This window comes from Staurois parvus, unplaced genomic scaffold, assembly GCF_062004578.1.
Source record: "Staurois parvus isolate SC_StPar_1 unplaced genomic scaffold, SC_StPar_1.0 ptg000162l, whole genome shotgun sequence".
NCBI lineage: Eukaryota > Metazoa > Chordata > Amphibia > Anura > Ranidae > Staurois > Staurois parvus.
Genome location: NW_028317958.1, coordinates 6,842,586 through 6,862,976, shown reverse-complemented (window position 1 = coordinate 6,862,976; position 20,391 = coordinate 6,842,586). Strand labels below are relative to the sequence as shown.

Below are 20,391 nucleotides of genomic sequence, written 5' to 3'. Positions count from 1 at the left end.
TAGGCCATAGCTGATCACATGCTACAGGTGGGCTGTGCTTGGCCCAGTCTGTACATGTGATCACTGTGACCAATCACAGCTCATAGCACAGTTGTAAGCAATGGCATGAAAGGAAGACATTTATTGCTTACAACTGTCATGTGATTGGTCACAGCGATCCCATTACACTGGCAGTGGGCCCATGTAGTGGTCTGTCATTGGCCGCGTCCCGTGGTCACAACTGGTGACAGATCGTGCCGGAGCGCAGCCCGTGGGGCATGTGCGAGGCATGATCCTGGGAGGGGTTGGTTGGGAACGCAAGCAAATGTGACAGCATTCCCTGCATGCCACAAATATAACTTTTTTAAATTGTTAAATCAACGAGTTTGGTCCTTTATGTGCAGAATACATTCTCTCCTGTATTAACCAACACCTAAAGTGATCAATGCAAGGAAGAAAAAAATAAAACAAATTAGAGCGCAACTGAACTTTTTTTTAAATTAATCTTTATTTTTTTATTTTTTTTTTTCTGTTTTTTTTGACTGTTGGCAGATAATACAGCTTTGCATGACAAATTCAAATCATATTTGAACATGTATATCAACACTCGAACAACCCAAATTCTATGAGCAAAAACCAATATAAAGCAAAAAAAAAGAAAAAAGTTTTAAACAATGGTCACAAGGCAAAGAGCGCAGGTATAATGTCAGAACTTTCCAGTCTTCAGAAGCCACTGGATAAGATAGTACGGATGCACTGTTACCATTTTTATTTTTTAATTGAGTACAAGTACTGATACTTTTCATCAAGTACTTGCCGATACCAGTTACCAATACTTTGTGGTGCATCTTGTGTTAATGTATGCAAATTGCACCGCAAAGATTAGAATGCGATTTGAATAGGAATGCGATGTCCAGATCACATGTGGTTTCCCCACTGCTCCTGTGTGAACCTAGGCTTGTCATAGCCCGAGTATACAAAGGAGCCAGGGGCGCATTTACCACAAAGCAAATAAGGCATTTGCCTAGGGCAGCATTTTTCAGGGGGGCACCACTGTCAGCAAAGTTCCACTGACCGCCAGCACAAGGGGACAAAGTTCCACTGACCACCAGCACAAGGGGACAAAGTTCCACTAACCACCAGCAGAAGGGGGCAAAGTTCCACTGACCAGCAGCAGAAGGGGACAAAGTTCCACTGACCACCAGCACAAGGGGGCAAAGTTCCACTGACCACCAGCACAAGGGGGCAAAGTTCCACTGATCACCAGCACAAGGGGACAAAGTTCCACTGACCACCAGCACAAGGGGGCAAAGTTCCACTGACCACCAGCACAAGGGGGCAAAGGTCCACTGACCACCAGCACAAGGGGGCAAAGTTCCACTGACCACCAGCACAAGGGGGCAAAGTTCCACTGACCACCAGCACAAGGGGGCAAAGTTCCACTGACCACCAGCACAAGGGGACAAAGTTCCACTGACCACCAGCACAAGGGGGCAAAGTTCCACTGACCACCAGCACAAGGGGACAAAGTTCCACTGACCACCAGCACAAGGGGGCAAAGTTCCACTGACCACCAGCACAAGGGGACAAAGTTCCACTGACCACCAGCACAGGGGGGGGGGGGTAAAGTTTCACTGACCACCAGCACAAGCTAAAACCTTGCGTTAATAAAAATGAATGTATTAAAACTCACAGCCAGTCCAATATATATATATATATTCTTGGCAGCGCACTAACCGGCCATGCGAAAGCTCGGACAAGTCACTGCTAATGAGGCGCAGCTCATGACGTCATCACCTGGCTCCGCTACTCCTTTCTGAGCATGTGCATGGCCCCTATGTGCGCTGTTATCCAATGCTTGGCCTCTGATTTGGCTCGTGTGCCGACAGAGAGGGTTCCACGTGACCGCTGCGACACGCGTGCCATAGGTTCGCCACCACTGGCCTAGGCGATTGGACGTAGAATTGTCCCCCCCCCAATAGTCTTCTGGGACACGTGACCATTCAGAAAGCACATCGCTACTCACGCAAGCTCAATGGGCTATGAAGCCACAAGCCGACACAGCCGGGTGCCCACACTGAAGATGCCGGTGTACCGGCGCTGGGAACACCGGACATCTGGTGACACGGGCTGCTTGGGGGGAACACCGGACGGCTGGTAACACGGGCCGCTTGGGGGGAACACCGGACAGCTGGTGACACGGGCCGCTTGGGGGGAACACCGCACGGCTGGTGACACGGGCCGCTTGGGGGGAACACCGCACGGCTGGTGACACGGGCCGCTTGGGGGGAACACTGGATGGCTGGTGACACGGGCCGCTTGGGGGGAACACCGGACGGCTGGTGACACGGGCCGCTTGGGGGGAACACCGGACGGCTGGTGACACAGGCTGCTTGGGGGGAACACCGGACGGCTGGTGACACGGGCTGCTTGGGGGGAACACCGCACGGCTGGTGACACGGGCTGCTTGGGGGGAACTCCAGAAGGCTGGTGACACGGGCCGCTTGGGGGGAACACCGCACGGCTGGTGACACGGGCCGCTTGGGGGGAACACCGCACGGCTGGTGACACGGGCCGCTTGGGGGGAACACCGGACGGCTGGTGACACGGGCCGCTTGGGGGGAACACCGCACGGCTGGTGACACGGGCCGCTTGGGGGGAACACCGGACGGCTGGTGACACGGGCCGCTTGGGGGGAACACCGCACGGCTGGTGACACGGGCCGCTTGGGGGGAACACCGCACGGCTGGTGACACGGGCCGCTTGGGGGGAACACCGCAGGACCGAGAGACAGGCGACTGATTTTTGAAAGTCAGTAGCTACAGTTTTTGTAGCTGCTGACTTTTATTTTTTTACAGTGTGACTGGAACTCCACTTTAAAATTCATTTACAAAAAAAAATGGAGTGGAGGTTACGTGTTTCCTGTCAAAAGTGGAGCTCCAGTCTGCAGCAACACCCCTCTTCCCTGGGAGGTCACGTAATCTCCCAGCCTCCTGCAGTCACGTGAGCCGCCGCCGGGAAGGCTGCCAGTGTCGCCGTGTGATGACGTCTAGTTCGGGATTTGTTTACTGCTACGTGTTCGGGAAGTGGAGGCGGCCGGGGTCCCGGGGAGAGGAGACGGCAGCGGCGGAGGCCAGCCCAGGCCGGCACCATGAGCTGGTTCAATGCCTCGCAGCTCTCCAGCTTCGCCAAGCAGGCGCTGTCCCAGGCGCAGAAGTCCATAGACCGGGTGCTGGACATCAAGGAGGACGAGACTGCCTGGGCTGACGCCATTATCACCCCCTTCCAGGACGGTAAGGCAGTCCCCCATCCCCTGTTACCATGACAACTGCAGCTGGCACTCTTCCCCAGTGTGGAGTTCATAATATTCTCTTTAACCACTTCAATACCGGGCACTTATACCGCCTTCCTGCCCAGGCCAATTTTCAGCTTTCAGCGCTGTCACACTTTGAATGACAATTGCGCGGTCATGCAACACTGTACCCATATGACATTTTTATCAGTTTTTTCACACAAATAGAGCTTTCTTTTGGTGGTATTTAATCGCCGCTGGGTGTTTTATTTCTTGCTCTATAAACAAAAAAATAGCAAAAAAAAGTTTTTCTTTGTGTTTATTATAAAATTTAGCAAATAGGTCATTTTTCTCCTTCACTGATGTGCATTGATGAGGCGGCACTGATGTACAACAATGATGGGCACAGGTGGGCGGCACTGCTGGGTGCTGATCATCAGGGCACTGATCATCAGTGTCCTGATGATCATTGCCAATCCATCCTCTGTGACAGGGTGAGGAAAGTGCAGCCAATAACCAGCAACTGCATTTACCCGTGATCTGCTGTCATTGGACACGGCTGATCACGTGGTAAAAGGCCGCTGTGATTGGCCTTTTATCACAACACATGATCAGCTGTGTCCATAGGACACAGCAATCACGGAGATCGCTGGGTGTACGCCCCCCCCCGGGGGTGCACGCGGAAGGGTGCGTTCTGGAAGGACGTCGCTTTCAGTAGCGGGGGGGAGGGTACGTCCACTCCCTGACCCAAACCCCCCCCCCCGGCCATACAAATCTCAACATTGTTTTAGTTACTGGACATATATGATATATACTGAGAAGGCAATAGAACACCTCCTCACCATCCACAAAGAAAACATTCTCTACCACAGATTACCTGGGAGACAGGGAACTAGTTCTCTGGCCCAAATGCCTTTGAAATGTAACAATAATCCTCTGATACAATGAAGCCAGCTGCTTGGGAAAATCCATGAGAACGATTCTTTGTTGGCTACTCATAGCATTGCTATGAGTAAGGCTTTGGCCGAAATGTGTTACTCCTGTATCCTGCTATGTAGCCAATAAAGAATTGTTCCAGTGGATGTTACCGAGTAGCTGGCTTCATTGTATCAGAGGATTAATGCCTCCTCACCGCCTGCCAAATGCTGTCTGAAGAGCGCTTTAAATGCAGATCACTCGTGAGAGACCAGGACTCGTATAAATGGGCCCTAAAGATGTGTACCCCACAGGGGGGTGATGATTCTTACTTGAAAAATATTACCTTAACGCATCCTCTGATCGTGAGATCACTGCTAGGGATGAGCTCAGGTGGGTTTTGACATTAATCCTATCCCACCAGGAAGCTGTCTGAGCGGACAGTCAGTCATAGGTGGTGGGGGCATTCTGTATACATACTCCTTGCATATCTCCAGCTGCTGGGCGTTTAATGCCTCTGCCACCAATATTGGCCATCTGTTTTGACAGTTTCCCTGTGGATAGCTCATGCAGGTTTGGACTGATGTCCGAATACAGCTGAGCTCATCACTGAAGTTCTGGAGCTGGAACAAAGCCGGTCACAGAAGGCCAGTTGCTCTACAGCACCTCCAATCAGAGAATGTCTTGTGTTCATATCAGAGAACATAGGGCATTCTATGCTTGGAGTTTATGAATGTTACCATCTCCCTTTGCCACTGCTGCCATCTTCTTTCAGGTCCTGTGCTGTCTGTCTTTCTCCATTGGTTGGCCATGGATGATGAAACTCCCGCATATACACACAAGAATGACTTCACCCGAGCACCAGGTTGCAAACATCCAAAGGATGTGCATCCGTGTACAATCGTTTTTATTTAATTTTTTTGTGTTTTAGAGGGAAGGGTTCCAATTCCTATCAGATTTTAGGAAGAAAAGGAACAGAAAGGGATGACAAATCCAAAATTTAGCAGTTGTCACTAAAAAAAGGAATAGAGCAGAAATCTCCCAATGGGGCATTTGTTGCAGTGACAGCTAAGATGGGTTTTCTCTTTTATGTGATGTTATCTCACTGCCTGCTGTGTCTTCAGGGCTGGAAGTAAAGAGAAATCTGCCTGATGCAACAAAAAGGGCAAAAAAAACCCTTTCCCTATAACAAATGTTAGTTTTTTCACTAGAAATACACTTTGATCTATCATCGTGCAGGCTTAAGTAGGAAAGATTTAAAGCGGTAATAAACCCAAAAGCAAACATTTAATTTATTGCAGCTTACCACTTCTTAGATATGATGTTTGCTTTCGTTTCCTTTTTGTAGGTTTTCTTTCCTTTATTTTCACCTGATGATCCTGCCAGTAAATCTGTATTTTTTTTTAACAGAACAAGTTTTCGTGTAGATGTAGCAGTTAGAGGGATGAGACAGATCATTTGCAACTGACAGGAGTGCTTGCAATTGTCATTTTTTATTTATGTAAAACCTTTATCCCAAAAGGAACAAAACTGTTTGCTGTAACTGCTTCTAAAGTATTTGCTGGCATTTGGCTTCAATTTGTTATTGTACAAGTTTTGGAAAAAAAACAAACAAGGGCGCACTCTCATCGTGCATTACCGTGGTAATCCATGTATTTATTAATAAAAAAAGGATTATATACTCATAAACCAACGTGATAAAAAGCAGTAGGTGGTCCACAAAAACAGTCACAATATGGCTGTGTCTAGTGATGCGGATATGCTACGCGTTTTGGGAGCTGTACCCCCTTCCTCAGAGCTCTGGTTACCACGGTAATGCAGGATGAGAGTGCGCCCTTGTTTGTTTTTTTTTCCACTAGTGGCCAGATTACCCGATCTCAGAAGGGCAGCACCTCTTCGGTTGGCATTTTGACATGTCCTTGGTTTGCATGAAGATTTGAGCACTGGTTCTGTTTTGTTCATCATTGTACAAGTTTTGTTTTAAAAAGTTTCAAGACTAGTTTTGTTCTAACTTTGCTGTCCATGATGAAATAGCAGATGTAATAACGCACATGGTCAAAATAGCACCAGTTACACAGCTCCCGATGTACACAGGGACTGTGGATGCAGTCTTGTGCTGCCATCCGTTCGCATATTATCCTTGAAAACGTTTTATTACCACCTCATATCTTAATCTGCTAGTACATCTAACACTGCCCTTCCCCCAGACTGACAATACTTCAGTCCAAATCTGCCTCCTATGAGCCTTCATCCAGAGTTGGGCACTCTAATACAGGAGGTGTGCTACTGGCCAGATCACCAGGTGAGGACATAGGGAAAAAAATGATTGGTAAGCTGCAATATATTACACTTTTGGTTTTGGGTTTGTTATTGTTTTAAATGGGAACTAAACTCACCTCTCTTTACAGCCAAGGAGACTGCAATCTTAGCCTTTGGTTGTATGACACCAACCTTTTGATGGTTTGACAGTTTTGGTTGAGAGCTCTAGTTCCTGTGAGAGTTATCAACATGTAACTGCTTTGGTTTAGTTCAACTTTAAATAGCCTTCCTTATTTAGCTTCATTTTGTGTGAACCTGACACTTCAGTTTGATGGTAAGAGGTCACCCAAAGTCTGACAGTTGCTGTCCAGTCAACCATCTCACCCAACACAACTGTCTCCAAGATCCATTTCCACAGAGACAGAAAAATTGTAATGAATACTCTCCAATTTCAAATGCCCTGGACGCTTGAATGGCATGAATATAACCTTTTGCTGGCAGTAGTGACGTTTTTGAACCAAATAAATCGAAGGCAAAATTTGGAAAACGTCTGCCGAACGCACAATGAATTGATGGGATAATGTGTTTCTCGTCCGGTTTAAAAATCAAACTGTTGGTTCTCCATATAGTATCTCACAGAAGTGAGTACACCCCTCACATTTTTGTAAATATTTTATTATATCTTTCCATCTGACAACACTGAAGAAATGACACTTTGCTACAGTGTAAAGTAGTGAGTGTACAGCTTGTATAACTGTAAATTTGCTGTCCCCTCAAAATAACTCAACACACAGCCATTAATGTCTAAACCGCTGGCAACAAAAGTGAGTACTCCCCTAAGTGAAAATGTCTAAATTGGGCCCAATTTTCCCTCCCCGGTGTCATGTGACTCGTTAGTGTTACAAGGTCTCAGGTTTGAGCAGGTGTGTTAAATTCGGTGTTATCACTCTCACTCTGTCATACTGGTCACTGGAAGTTCAACATGGGACCTCATGGCAAAGAACTCTCTGAGGATCTGAAAAAAAGAATTGTTGCTGTACATAAAGATGGCCTAGGCTATAAAAAGATTGCCAAGACCCTGAAACTGAGCTGCTGCATGGTGGTCAAGACCATACAGCGGTTTAACAGGACAGGTTCCACTCAGAACAGGCCATGCCATGGTCGACCAAAGAAGTTGAGTGCACATGCTCAGTGTCATATCCAGAGGTTGTCTTTGGGAAATAGACATATAAGTGCTGCCAGCATTGTTGCAGAGGTTGAAGGGGTGGGGGGGTCAGCCTGTCAGTGCTCAGACCATACGCCGCACACTGCATCAAATTGGTCTGCATGGCTGTCATCCCAGAAGGAAGCCTCTTCTAAAGATGATGCACAAGAAAGCCTGCAAACAGTTTGCTGAAGACAAGCAGACTGAGGAGATGGATTACTGGAACCATGTCCTGTAGTCTGATGACACCAAGATAAACAGATTTGGTTCATCCCTTCGGAGACTGGGCCACAGGGCAGTATTTCAAAATGATAACGACCCAAACACACCTCCAAGAAGACCACTGCCTTGCTAAAGAAGCTGAGGGTAAAGGTGATGGACTGGCCAAGCATGTCTTCAGATCTAATCCATATTGAGCATCTGAGGGGCATCCTCCAACGGAAGGTGGAGGAGCCCAAGGTCTCTAACATGCACCAGCTCCGTGATGTCGTCATGGAGGAGTGGAAGAGGACTCCAGTGGCAACCTGTGAAGCCCTGGTGACCTCCATGCCCAAGAGGGTTAAGGCAGCGCTGGAAAATAAATGGTGGCCACACAAAATATTGACACTTTGGGCCCAATTTGGACATTTTCACTTAGGGGTGTACTCACTTTTGTTGCCAGCGGTTTAGACATTAATGGCTGTGTTTTGAGTTATTTTGGAGGGGACAGCAAATATACACTGTTATACAAGCTGTATACTCACTACCGTATATACTCGAGTATAAGCCGACCCGAATATAAGCCGAGGTACCTAATTTTACCACAAAAAACTGGGAAAAACTATTGACTCGAGTATAAGCCAAGGGTATCAGTGGGAGGAATAGTGCCCCATCATTGGTATCACTGGGAGGAATAGTGCCCCATCATTGGTGTCAGTGGGAGGAATAGTGCCCCATCATTGGTATCACTGGGAGGAACAGTGCCCCATCATTGGTGTCAGTGGGAGGAATAGTGCCCCATCATTGGTGTCAGTGGGAGGAATAGTGCCCCATCATTGGTGTCAGTGGGAGGAATAGTGCCCCATCATTAGTATCAGTGGGAGGAGGAATAGTGCCCCATCATTGGTGTCAGTGGGAGGAATAATGCCCCATCATTAGTATCAGTGACACCAATGATGCGGCACTATTCCTCCCACTGACACCAATGACACTTGCTGACCCCTGTTGCAGTATGGTGCTGCTGCAGCCAGCATATGTGGTTGCAGCAGCACCTCTGCACTGCACACTTACCGGCTTTTCCCTCACTCGATTTTCGCGGGTCCGCTCGGCTCCGCCTCCTCGCCCGTGATTGGCCGCCTGTGTACCTTTCCTGAGCTACAGTTCTGGCGGCCAATCACCGGTGAGGAGGCGGAGCCGAGCGGCAGGAGTGAGGGAGTGGCCGGAGTGACGGAAGGAGCAACGCTTCCTGGATGGATCATCGTGGGAGCCAGGTAAGAGACAGCAGCCCTCTGCCCACCCCTGTACGCGCCCCCCTTGACGGAGCCCCACTATTTGATAAGCACTGGCTTTAGAAGCAGCGCCCCCTGCTAGACATCTGCAGACGTTGACTCGAGTATAAGCCGAGGGGGATGTTTTTCAGCACAAAAAATGTGCTGAAAAACTCGGCTTATACTCGAGTATATACGGTACTTTCCATTGTAGCAAAGTGTCAGTTCTTCAGTGTTGTCAAATGAAAAGATATAATAAAATATTACAAAACGTGTGAGGGGTGTACTCACTTCTGTGAGATACTGTATATGTGACTCAGAAGCAAAAAAACGGCCAAAAAAACTGCTTCGTTTGTCTATTGAACAATTTTTCATTCGAAATTCGGTCATTACATGGTAATATCGTTTGCTATCATGACCATGTGTTCCGTTTTTCGAAAACCCTTTCAAACTATTTTTTGACTACTGTATTGCTTAGCATAAAGGTAAAAATACCTTAATTCAACAGTCCAAAGCCTGCAAAGTCCCACGCCAGCATCTTCTTTCTGGCTTTTTCCTGGATGCCAGTCTTCAGCTGTCTTGATTAGCCTGCACAGCATGACGTCACTCCTGCGCATGGTGTCACTTGTCATGCAAACTGTATTTTATGAGTGGGATATAAATAAAGGATGTTGTGTTGACTAACATTGAAGTATATGTGATATCTCTTTTCCAATATAAATGTTCCCCTTAGAAAAGGCTGGCCAGTTGATGACAGGAACCACATGGCTATTGCCAGGGGATTTTATAGATGACGTATTTGATAAAATGTGTTTTTAACGCTCTTGTATTTTATACAAGGAAAAATAAGTAATCTATCATGTTTTAAAATGTATTTGTTTATTACAACTGATTTGGTAGGCTAGGGTTGTATTCTTTTTTAGATATAGGTGTGCTTTTGAGCTAGTTTGGCACAGTAATAAAAGAGAGGTTCAGGCAAAAAGTAGTGATGGCTATGATTATGATTAGAAGCAATACTATGTATTGGCATTAAAAGAACCCATATTTAGGGTGTAACATGTTACAGAGGCAGCAGTTCCCACATTCCCAATCCCCCATTTTGACAGTGAGTGAGGGATCTTCTCCAGAGTACTGTGAATGTGAAAACTAGAAGCACCAACAGATTTTGCGGCTGTCCGCTTGTTCGCCATGAACTATCGAGGTGCTGTTGAGTGCTCCAGGTAGTGCATTGGTTCTTCCTGTCAGTGTGTAACTGCCTGCCTATATGAAGTGCTAGCAGACAGCTTACACAGGCTGTCTGCAAGAGCCCTGCATTGTTCCCATGGTCTGCTAACCACGGGTGTAATGCTTTGAAGGCTCCTAGTAAAAAATAATAATTAATGCATTTTTTACCTTCTTCTCCTCCTCCTCCCTCCTCCTCCTATAAAATTTCTTCTTCTCCAAGAAAGAAAATAAAATTTCTTCTTCTCCAAGAAAGAAAATAAAATTTCTTCTCCTTCTTCTTCTTCTCCTCCTTTTTTTTTTTTTTTTCTTACAAAGGTGAACTTATCCTTTAAGTCCCCTCCTCCCCATAATTGGTAGTCATTGGCACTTTAAATCCCCCACCTTTTTAAAAAAAAAAGAAAACAAAAAATCAATCCCACCATCAATAAAAAAAAAAAAAAACCCACCTTGAATGAAAGTCTTGCTTACTGGTGCTGCCTTTCTCTTCCTCTGCTTCCTTCCATCTCCTGTGATCTGCCATTGTGAGAAAAAGAGGAGGGCGGGATGTTTGTAAACACAGCCAGTGTTTACACTTGTGATCACTGTGATTGGTTTTCCACTATCAAAAGGTCACTATGATAGGCTCTGTGCATTTTGCTTGTGATCTGCCCATGCTCAGTGCACTCACAAACATGGGGAGCACTCCTCGTGTGCATCCCCTCTGTAGACAATAAAGATTATAAACATCCTGTTAGAATAGTAGGCTCCCTGACGAGCTGTACTACTACAGTGGCTGGTCAGGAGGTGGTTAATAATGCAAACAATTGTAATATTTTGTTGATGCTTTGCACTTTATAGCTAGAGGGCATTGGTTGCCTAAATGGCTGTTTCTGTAGATTAGACATTCTGTGCTTTCACACATCAAAGAGTCAATATAAATTCCACAATGTAGAGGTTGCATAACAAAGAAGTAAAAGCTTGCACAAATGTTATTTTTATACAGTGAGCCTGGGTTCACATATATGCGGTGCGGTATATTGCATGTAATTCGCACAGGAATCGCACCGCATTCATGTGCAAATCACATGCGATTTGTGTGCGGTGCGATTGGAGCCATACATTTTGTATAGATCTATTCGCACCGCACCCGCATCAAAAACGTGCAAGATACTTTTTTGGGTCTGCACTAGAATCGGATCACATGGGTATTCGCACCCCGTTTTGTGGACTGCTTTTGGGGTGTTAACATACACACCTGCAGCAGTTTGCATGAACTGGGTGCGATTCTGATGTGGTGCGGAATTCGCACAGAAAACGCTGCGAATTCCACACCGCATCAGTGTGATCCAGGGCTCAAAGCGCATCACACAAAACCGTCAAGCTCTGTTTAGGAGGTATTAACTTTTTTTTTTTCTTTTCATGCTCAGGCACCAGTTCGCTTAAGGGTAGCTGGGAGAATTCTAACTGGGGAGCAAATTTAGAAGAGACCCAAACGCAAGTAGTGTTGACGCCGACGGCCATCACCAAGCCGGTTAGACGAACTGTAGTGGATGAATCTGAGACTTTTTTCAGTGCCTTTCTCTCCTCATCTGAGGTTAACCCTGGTACAGTTAATTCTGTGGTATCCAAGCCCCCCACCAAGTCTCAAAGACCGGAAGAAGAAGTAGAACAGACTTCACCAAAGACTATACTTGGATCCAGGCAGGAAAATGCTCAAGATAATGAAAAGAACTCACAACAGACAAGTCCAACCCAAAGTCTGGGGGAAGTTGACTTGTTTAGAGAGGACTTGATACTGGTGAATCTGGAGGATTTATCGGAGGAAAAATGTGACCCTACAAAGGCCAACCAGGACTCTGGGAATTCTGAAAGTCTTAAAGGCCATTTGGAGCCCAAACCAGGAGAGGAACCTAATGGTTCAGTGGCTCCACCAGACACTAAGGACAATGCATTAGAACTAAAAGACCAAAAACTTGAAGATAGGCAAAGCAACACTCCATCTCCTCCCGTTAGCAACTTCTCCTCCGGCACGTCAACAACTAGTGATATTGAGGTATTAGACCATGAAAGTGTGATCAGTGAGAGCTCTGTTAGCTCCAGGCAGGAGGTGGGCGATTCCAAGGGCAACCTCAACTTAATGCAGAATTCTTTCCAGCTCTTATCTCCTTCCGTGGAATATGGTCGTTTGGATGAGTTTCAGAAACTCACAGAGAGTTGCTCTTCCTCCGACGCCTTCGAAAGGATAGACTCTTTTAGTGTGCAATCTCTGGACAGTCGCAGCATAAGCGAAATCAACTCTGATGACGAGCTGCCAGGCAGAGGGTGTACGCTGGTCGCCATAGCAGTTAGCTCTTCCACACCAAGCCTGGACGTTACTGACTCTACAGAGAGCAAAACTGATGAGGAAGTTATTGAAACACTACTAATGCACTCTAGTGATGATATAGAGATGGAAGAGAGTGGAAGAAGCGCAACTCCTGTGAACTCAGAACAGCCGGATCTCCTGGTCACTGCGCTCCAGACACAGGAGATAGAGGAGGAAGTGTCAGCTGAGCTGCAAGAGAATAGCAGCAAGCCAAAGGTTGATTACACTCCAGAGGATATGCAAAAGGTAATAAACAAGAAATGGGTTATCAGTGAACTGTACTGTGTGCTGAGATACTGTTTGCTGAGATTACCACTTGAATGTCAGCTGTTATGCTTAGCATTATTTTTAAAGGGATCCTGTTGCTAAAAAAACGAACAAAAAAAGATGCTCCTGTAAAAGATGACACCTGCCTGTCCCATCATCCATTCATAAAATGGTCTATTGCAGGGGTGGGCAAACTTTTTGACTTGAGGGCCGCAATGGGTTCATATATTGCACCCGGGGGCCGGACCAAGAGAAGATGCATGATGTGTATGTGTCATCCATAGTAAGTATAGTAATATTCCCCCATAGTAAGCATAGTAATTCATCCCCCATATAGTAATTCATCCCCCATATAGTAATTCATCCCCCATATAGTAATTCATCCCCATATAGTAATTCATCCCCCATATAGTAATTCATCCCCCATATAGTAATTCATCCCCATATAGTAATTCATCCCCCATATAGTAATTCATCCCCCATATAGTAATTCATCCCCCATATAGTAATTCATCCCCCATATAGTAATTCATCCCCCATATAGTAATTCATCCCCCATATAGTAATTCATCCCCCATATAGTAATTCATCCCCCATATAGTAATTCATCCCCCATATAGTAATTCATCCCCCATATAGTAATTCATCCCTCATATAGTATTTCATCCCCCACAGTACTATTCCCCCCAAGTAGTAAGCCAAGTCCCCCCTGTGTCAATTCACTTACCTTTGCTCCGCACGTTCCTCTCGCCGTATTCCCGCGCCGTTCCGGTCTTCAGGGCGGACTGTGAGAGGAGCCTAGCTCCCCTCACGCTGCCCCGCCTACACACATTCTGACAGCCGATGTTTGCCAAGCTCTGCGGGCCGGATTAAAAGGTCCGCCGGGCCGTATACGGCCCGCGGGCCGTAGTTTGCCCATTGCTGGTCTATTGGTTAGTGTGTAAAGCCAACCAAAGGATTGTCACATGACACCTCAGTGCATTGGATGATTGTGTTTTCCTCTGCTTTCTGTGGTTCCTTCCACCGGTGCCTGTGGTGACACAGGCTGGCAGGAGGAGATAAGCAACATAGAAGCCTATATTCAAACTCTGGCAGTATCTCCACATTTAACACACTTCAGGTGTGGCAAATGCCTCCGTCCTCCACTGCATCCTGTAGGTATCCTGCCAGCCACAGAATGTGGTGCGAGTTGCAGACAGCGTGTCAGAAGTGAAGATCTTTAGGGTGGCTTGCACAGCAACGGAGAAAAGATTCAAACCCTGTCGATACACTGGTAGATTTTCAAATGAAAGATCTTGTCAGTACAGTTGATAATGCCAATGTTGTTTAACCCCCTTCATGACCAGGGCATTTTTGCTATTCAGCATTGTGCTATTTTAACTGGAAATTGCTTGGCCATGCAACACTGTACCCAAATAAAATTAATAAAAATTAATAAAACACATAGAGCTTTCTTTTGGAGCTATTTCACCACTGGGTTTTCTAATTTTTTTATTATATAAATGAAAAAAAGACAGATTTTTAATTTTGAAAAAAAAATATTTCTGTCATAAAACATATCCAAGAAAGAAAATAAAATTTCTTTATAAATTTAGGTCAAAATTTGTTCTGCTACATATGTTTAGTAAAAAAACAAAAAAAACCCCAATAAGTGTAAATGAGTTGGTTTGTGTAAAAGTTACAACGTCTACAGTGGTACATATAATGGAATTTATGCAGCTATGATGCTATACTGGTAATGATGGTGACCAGCGACTTATAGTGTGACTGTGATAGTGTGGCAGGCAATCTGGCGCTCATACCCTAACTGACTAACTGATACTGACATCAATAGTGGCACTGATACAGTGATCAGATCTAATACTGTACACTGCCACTGTACTAATGACACTGGCTGAGCAGGGGTTAACATCAATGGGAAAATAAAGGGTTAGCTGTCCCTAACAAGTTTAATGTGTGTAATATGCGCTGCTTTTACTTACAGATCTGACTGAAACAGCAAGCTCGCTGAGCTGTGTAGAGAGCCCTATGTATTTGTAAACACAGGGCTCTGTGCTGTTATTGGCTACAGCCGATAAGCAGATCTCAGCCAAAAAATTATTAGCCGGAACCTGCTGACCAATCCATCAGTAGCCAATGACGGCGCAGTTTAACAACGGGCGCACACTTAGATGCCCCAAACCCAAAGCAGGTTGGATCACGTATATGTACCTGATCCAGCCCACCCGCAGTAAATGTACTGTGGACGGGCTAAAAGTACAACAAAATTTTATTTGCTTTTACCGTTCGATTTTGGTATGAATGTAATTTTGCAAATGAAAACAACATACAGCGTTAGAAACTGTTCAGAAAATAAAATGTCAGTTTTACCCCACTAACCATTAAAAAGCGAAAGAATGTTCCAAAAATGACTATTTTGACCTAAATTCTCCTAGTGTATGGCTAGTTTAAGAGCAGGCAAGGGGGAAAAGGCAAGTATGAAGCATCTACTTTTACATAAGCAGTTTTTTATTTTCTCAGTGGCAGGGTCTCTTTAAAGTGAACCTAACTTTAAAAAGAAGCATGTGAAGGGAATTAAAGCCCAACTCCAGCCAGATTTTTTGGTTTCATTTTGGACGTGAGTGAAGATGGGCTAGAACATGGTGGTCAACTTGAAAATAATAGAGGGCCTCAAATGTGGCCCCTGATGCTTCTACTGTAGAGGGCTGCGCGGTAGCAGCCTATTTAGGTGCTATGAATTACATTGTATTGTGTCGGTCAGCCCATTTAAAATGAATGCGCTGTAATGCATCTCAACACCTGAAAAATTTGGCCCTGGTGTATTTTTGTACACTCACACGGAAGAAAGGGGGAGTAAAATAAGCTCCATCGTTGGTGACCATAACTCCCAGCATTCATGTCAGTGAATTCAATAAATAAACCCCAGCTTTGCTGCTTGAGATTCCAGTAATAACCCCCAGCATTGATGTCAGTAACCGCAATGATACCCCCAGCATTGGTGTCAGCGGCTGCATCAATAACCGCCAGCATTGGTGTCGGCGGCTGCATCAATGACCGCCAGCATTGGTGCCGGCGGCTGCATCAATGACCGCCAGCGTTGGTGCCGGCGGCTGCATCAATGACCGCCAGCGTTGGTGCCGGCGGCTGCATCAATGACCGCCAGCGTTGGTGCCGGCGGCTGCATCAATGACCGCCAGCGTTGGTGCCGGCGGCTGCATCAATGACCGCCAGCGTTGGTGCCGGCGGCTGCATCAATGACCGCCAGCGTTGGTGCCGGCGGCTGCATCAATGACCGCCAGCGTTGGTGCCGGCGGCTGCATCAATGACCGCCAGCGTTGGTGCCGGCGGCTGCATCAATGACCGCCAGCGTTGGTGCCGGCGGCTGCATCAATGACCGCCAGCGTTGGTGCCGGCGGCTGCATCAATGACCGCCAGCGTTGGTGCCGGCGGCTGCATCAGTGACCGCCAGCGTTGGTGCCGGCGGCTGCATCAATGACCGCCAGCATTGGTGCCGGCGGCTGCATCAATGACCGCCAGCATTGGTGCCGGCGGCTGCATCAATGACCGCCAGCATTGGTGCCGGCGGCTGCATCAATGACCGCCAGCATTGGTGCCGGCGGCTGCATCAATGACCGCCAGCATTGGTGCCGGCAGCTGCATCAATGACCGCCAGCATTGGTGCCGGCGGCTGCAGTAATACCCCCTGCATTGGTGCCAGTAGCTACAATAACCCCGAACATTGATGTTAGTGGCCACAATAATAAGCCCCGACATTGGTGTCAATGACTGCAATAACAACTCCCAACATTGGTGCCAGTGGCCTCGGTACTAACACTGTACCGCTTTCTTTTTGAAGAAGTCAGGCCAGGAATATACCTCTACTGTCAGCAGAGAACGCTGCACCTGACAGTATCAGTCTCATCATAGTATGATGCAGAGTGTCCAAATACCGAGCATCCCACTTTGCTTCATTACATGTGGGAAGACGGACAACATCCCAGCATCAGACATTCTGCTGCCAGTTTGTGACAGGCCCTGCCCAGGATGTGGCAGGCCACAAAGAGAGTGCTGGTGGGCAGCATGTAGTTCACAGGCCACGTGTTGGACATCAGGGGGCTCAAATGTCTGTCAGGTTTTATTTAGAGTCTGTGTCCCCATCGGAAAGATTTCCCCTGTACACAAATTGTGAAAATGTGAAAAGGTTAGAATCTGTTTGGTTATTAGTACAACCTGTGTCTTCCTGTGTCGGGGACAACTGCTCTTTGGAACCCATTTCTTGCAAATCTCCCATCTTTGTGAGCGGGGAACAACAGATCCCTTTTTAGCACAAAGTATGTAGGCAAACTCTCCCCATTACATAGACTGTGAGGAATAAGTAGGCAGAAAATGATTGCTTAAAGTGTTTCTAAACCCACAACCGTAAAATCCGTCTGTATATGCAGTAAAGCATGCTTGTTATACTCACTGTTGAACTGAAGGGGTTAATCCTCCATATTGTGTAAAAAGGCTGTTTGATCCTGTCTTCTCTGATCCTCCCCTTCTTCTAGTGTCTCCCAAATATCTCCTGATAGAACAGAGGCTAAGGGCAAGCTGCACATGCTCAGTTTGGTGTGTATTGCTAGAGAGTGTTTTTTCTTCTTGGGAGAGTGCCTGTAATCAGCACTGTCCAGACAGAGGTCAGGGGTCCTGCATCCTGCTACAGGAGAAAGAGAAAACTCCTCCTACAAGCTTTAACCAGTGTTCTGCTGAAGTCACAAGACTGCTATATACTGCTGATGAGAAAAGGTATTTAGCAGTTTATATTTACTAAAATAATTGCACTTTCATGTTCTGTGTACTGTGGGAGACCAGATATAGTGAACGCAGGTCCTGGGTTTAGTAACACTTTAACCCCACAATTGTTTGTCTTTACCATGTCTTCTCCATTATACTGTCTTTTCAAAATAGCATATTTAATAATTCAAAGGTTGGATGAAAGGTTTAATGCAATGTAATATTTGTATGGCGAGCTATACATCAAACCTAAAAGAGGAAAGTGGATCTGAGGGATTTAGTTCTACATAAGGGATAGTCTCTTCAAATGAGAGACCTCTAAAAGCTTTGTGTCCTGTCACAGAGACAGGAAGTGAACTGAAATCTCTTAAATGGGGTCACAAATGGCAATAAAAATTTGACAGAAGAACTTGTCAGCTCTCTAAGATGGGAATTTCCTTGACTTGTTGTCATTTGATTTTGTGTCCTGTTGTGCCTCCAGGACTAGTGAAGTTTTTTTTTAGTATGAAAAGGTTAAAAAACCTGTTAGACTATTATTCACATTCTTTCAGTTCTTACTGCATTATACACTGACCTAGGTAAACAAAAGCTTTGGTCAAATAAACAAATCAGTACACTGTATATGACATGTCTGAATGGAATGATTTATATGTAACCACAAACAAAAGTACAAACGCTGGATGGAAAATGAATCCGTGTCCTGCTGGCATTGCCATGTATGCTTCAATTGTTATTTGGGCGCTGTCTGACACCTACCCTGGGATGTGCCACATTGAAATCACAAATGTACAAATATCATCTGTACAGTTTGCTGCAGCATTTTCTGCATGGCAATCACAGAAATGAATTTATTAACGTAGATAAAAATGGTCATGAAGGTCCTTGTAAATATACTCTGTATTATAGGGTGACAGTGCTTTTTATCCAGGTCTCCCAGTTATGTTCCCGCACTGTCACACGGACTTGCAATGGAGGCTACCATGGTCATTTAGCACACATTGCACAGCCATGGTCCATTGTTGTCACCATCTGGAAACCTGCCCTGTGAAATGCCATGCAGCTGGGGGTTTAAGTAGACAGCAAGTGGCTGTCAAAAAAAAAAAAGTGAAAAGCATTTTTTTATTTTTAAAAATGACATCCCCATCTGAAAAATGCTAGTTCCCTGGTTGTCATGCAGATCCAATAGCTTGAAGCTGATTTCCCTGTTTTTACTGTCCCTTTAACTAGTTTGTTTGGGCCTCACTGGCCTAAGCAAACTGTTCTCTGCACTAGTAGGGGCACCCTCTGGGTGCGCTGTATAAACGTCCTCTGCCAAATACAGTATACAGCTTTGTGTTCCAGGGGTGAGACAAGAACCTTCCATTCTATATGCAGAACACAATAGGCATGTGATTTTGGCACCCCTACTACACTGTATAAGCAGTTTTGACAGCAATGCAGCTGAGTCTGATTGTCAAAGTGGTTGTAAGCCCTGGTTCACATTGATGCGAATTGTCATGCGGTTTGACCGTTCAAATCGCATGCAATGATCGGCAATGGATCTGTTCTAACTGTTGTGACACCGATTAGAAAAGTAGTTCCTACACTTCTTTTGCCGATTTAGAGTGGGACTTGCATAGACATCTGTGCATGAAGCCGTACAGATGTCTGTGAAGTCGCACTGCCATCCGACTTTGAAATCGTGCGACTTCAAGTGAAGTTGCACGATTTTAAACTTGGATCAGTGTGAACCAGGGTCTAAGGTTAAAGGGTTTTTTTTTTTTTTTTTTACCTTAATGTATTCTTTGCACTAGGGTAAAAAAATCTTTGGAATGTAGTTTCCCCTCTCTAAATACCCTCCTGAGTCCAATCCCAATCTCGTGCTGTGCATAGCTGCTGTCTCTCTCCCCTCATTGGCACAGATACATAGCTTCCACTGCTGTCAATCAAAGCAAGTGACAAGGGAGTGGGGCCAAGTCCTGATGTCTGTGTCTACACACAACGGAGCTGGGGAGTGAGCAGCATGCAGGTATGCTATTGGAAGTGTTTTTTCTTTGGGGTACCACTGATAAGAGGAGAGCCAGGAGCTCCAGCGTGGGACCCAAGAAGAGGAGGATTGGGGCTGCTATGTGTAAAATCAATGGGATTAATTTTTTTTTAATGCACCCTAAATGTGTCAAAAATGCGAGTTAATGCTATAGGCGTGTTGGTTAGCGTTTGTGTCAGTGTCAGAATTTTTTCCCAAGTGTGAACTTGTTCTTAGAGTTGAAACTTTTTTCTCCCCCTAATGTTAATTGGGGCACACAGCAGACCTCTGTGTTTTCTTCAATGAACACTTGGAGAAAAATCTTTTACAGTGAGTACAAAAATCCATTTTTATTGTCCTAATTCTTTTAACTGATTCCTTAAAAATTTTGTGTTTTTTAGATTATTGCTGAACTTACGACGCGGTTGGAGAAGAGGGAAGTACAACTGTTATCTGTCAGCAAAGAAAAAGCACTTCTGGAAGAAACCGTTGACAATCTCAGAGAGTGAGTGAATGTCAGGGGTATTCTGCTTTGTAGTGTGCACACAGCTGTTTTTATATCTGTAATATAACTGCACAATTCATCAAAATATATATGAAAAGGAAAGTGAATCCTGGGAAATGTACAAATTTTAGGTTAACTTATTAGCCAAGTGTTTAGCA

The 20,391-nt window shown here is 45.6% G+C and overlaps 1 protein-coding gene across 1 annotated transcript in view; it reads left to right on the top strand.

Moving 5' to 3' along the window:
- The first annotated feature begins 3,003 nt into the window (after nucleotides 1-3,003).
- Nucleotides 3,004-20,391, top strand: part of TMF1 (TATA element modulatory factor 1) — a 57,465-nt gene continuing 40,077 nt past the window's right edge. The window contains exons 1-3 of the mRNA XM_089676021.1: nucleotides 3,004-3,272; nucleotides 11,746-12,929; nucleotides 20,130-20,233. Coding sequence (XP_089532147.1) covers nucleotides 3,131-3,272; nucleotides 11,746-12,929; nucleotides 20,130-20,233 — 1,430 coding nt within the window. The 5' untranslated portion in view covers nucleotides 3,004-3,130. The remainder of the gene's footprint in view (nucleotides 3,273-11,745; nucleotides 12,930-20,129; nucleotides 20,234-20,391) is intronic.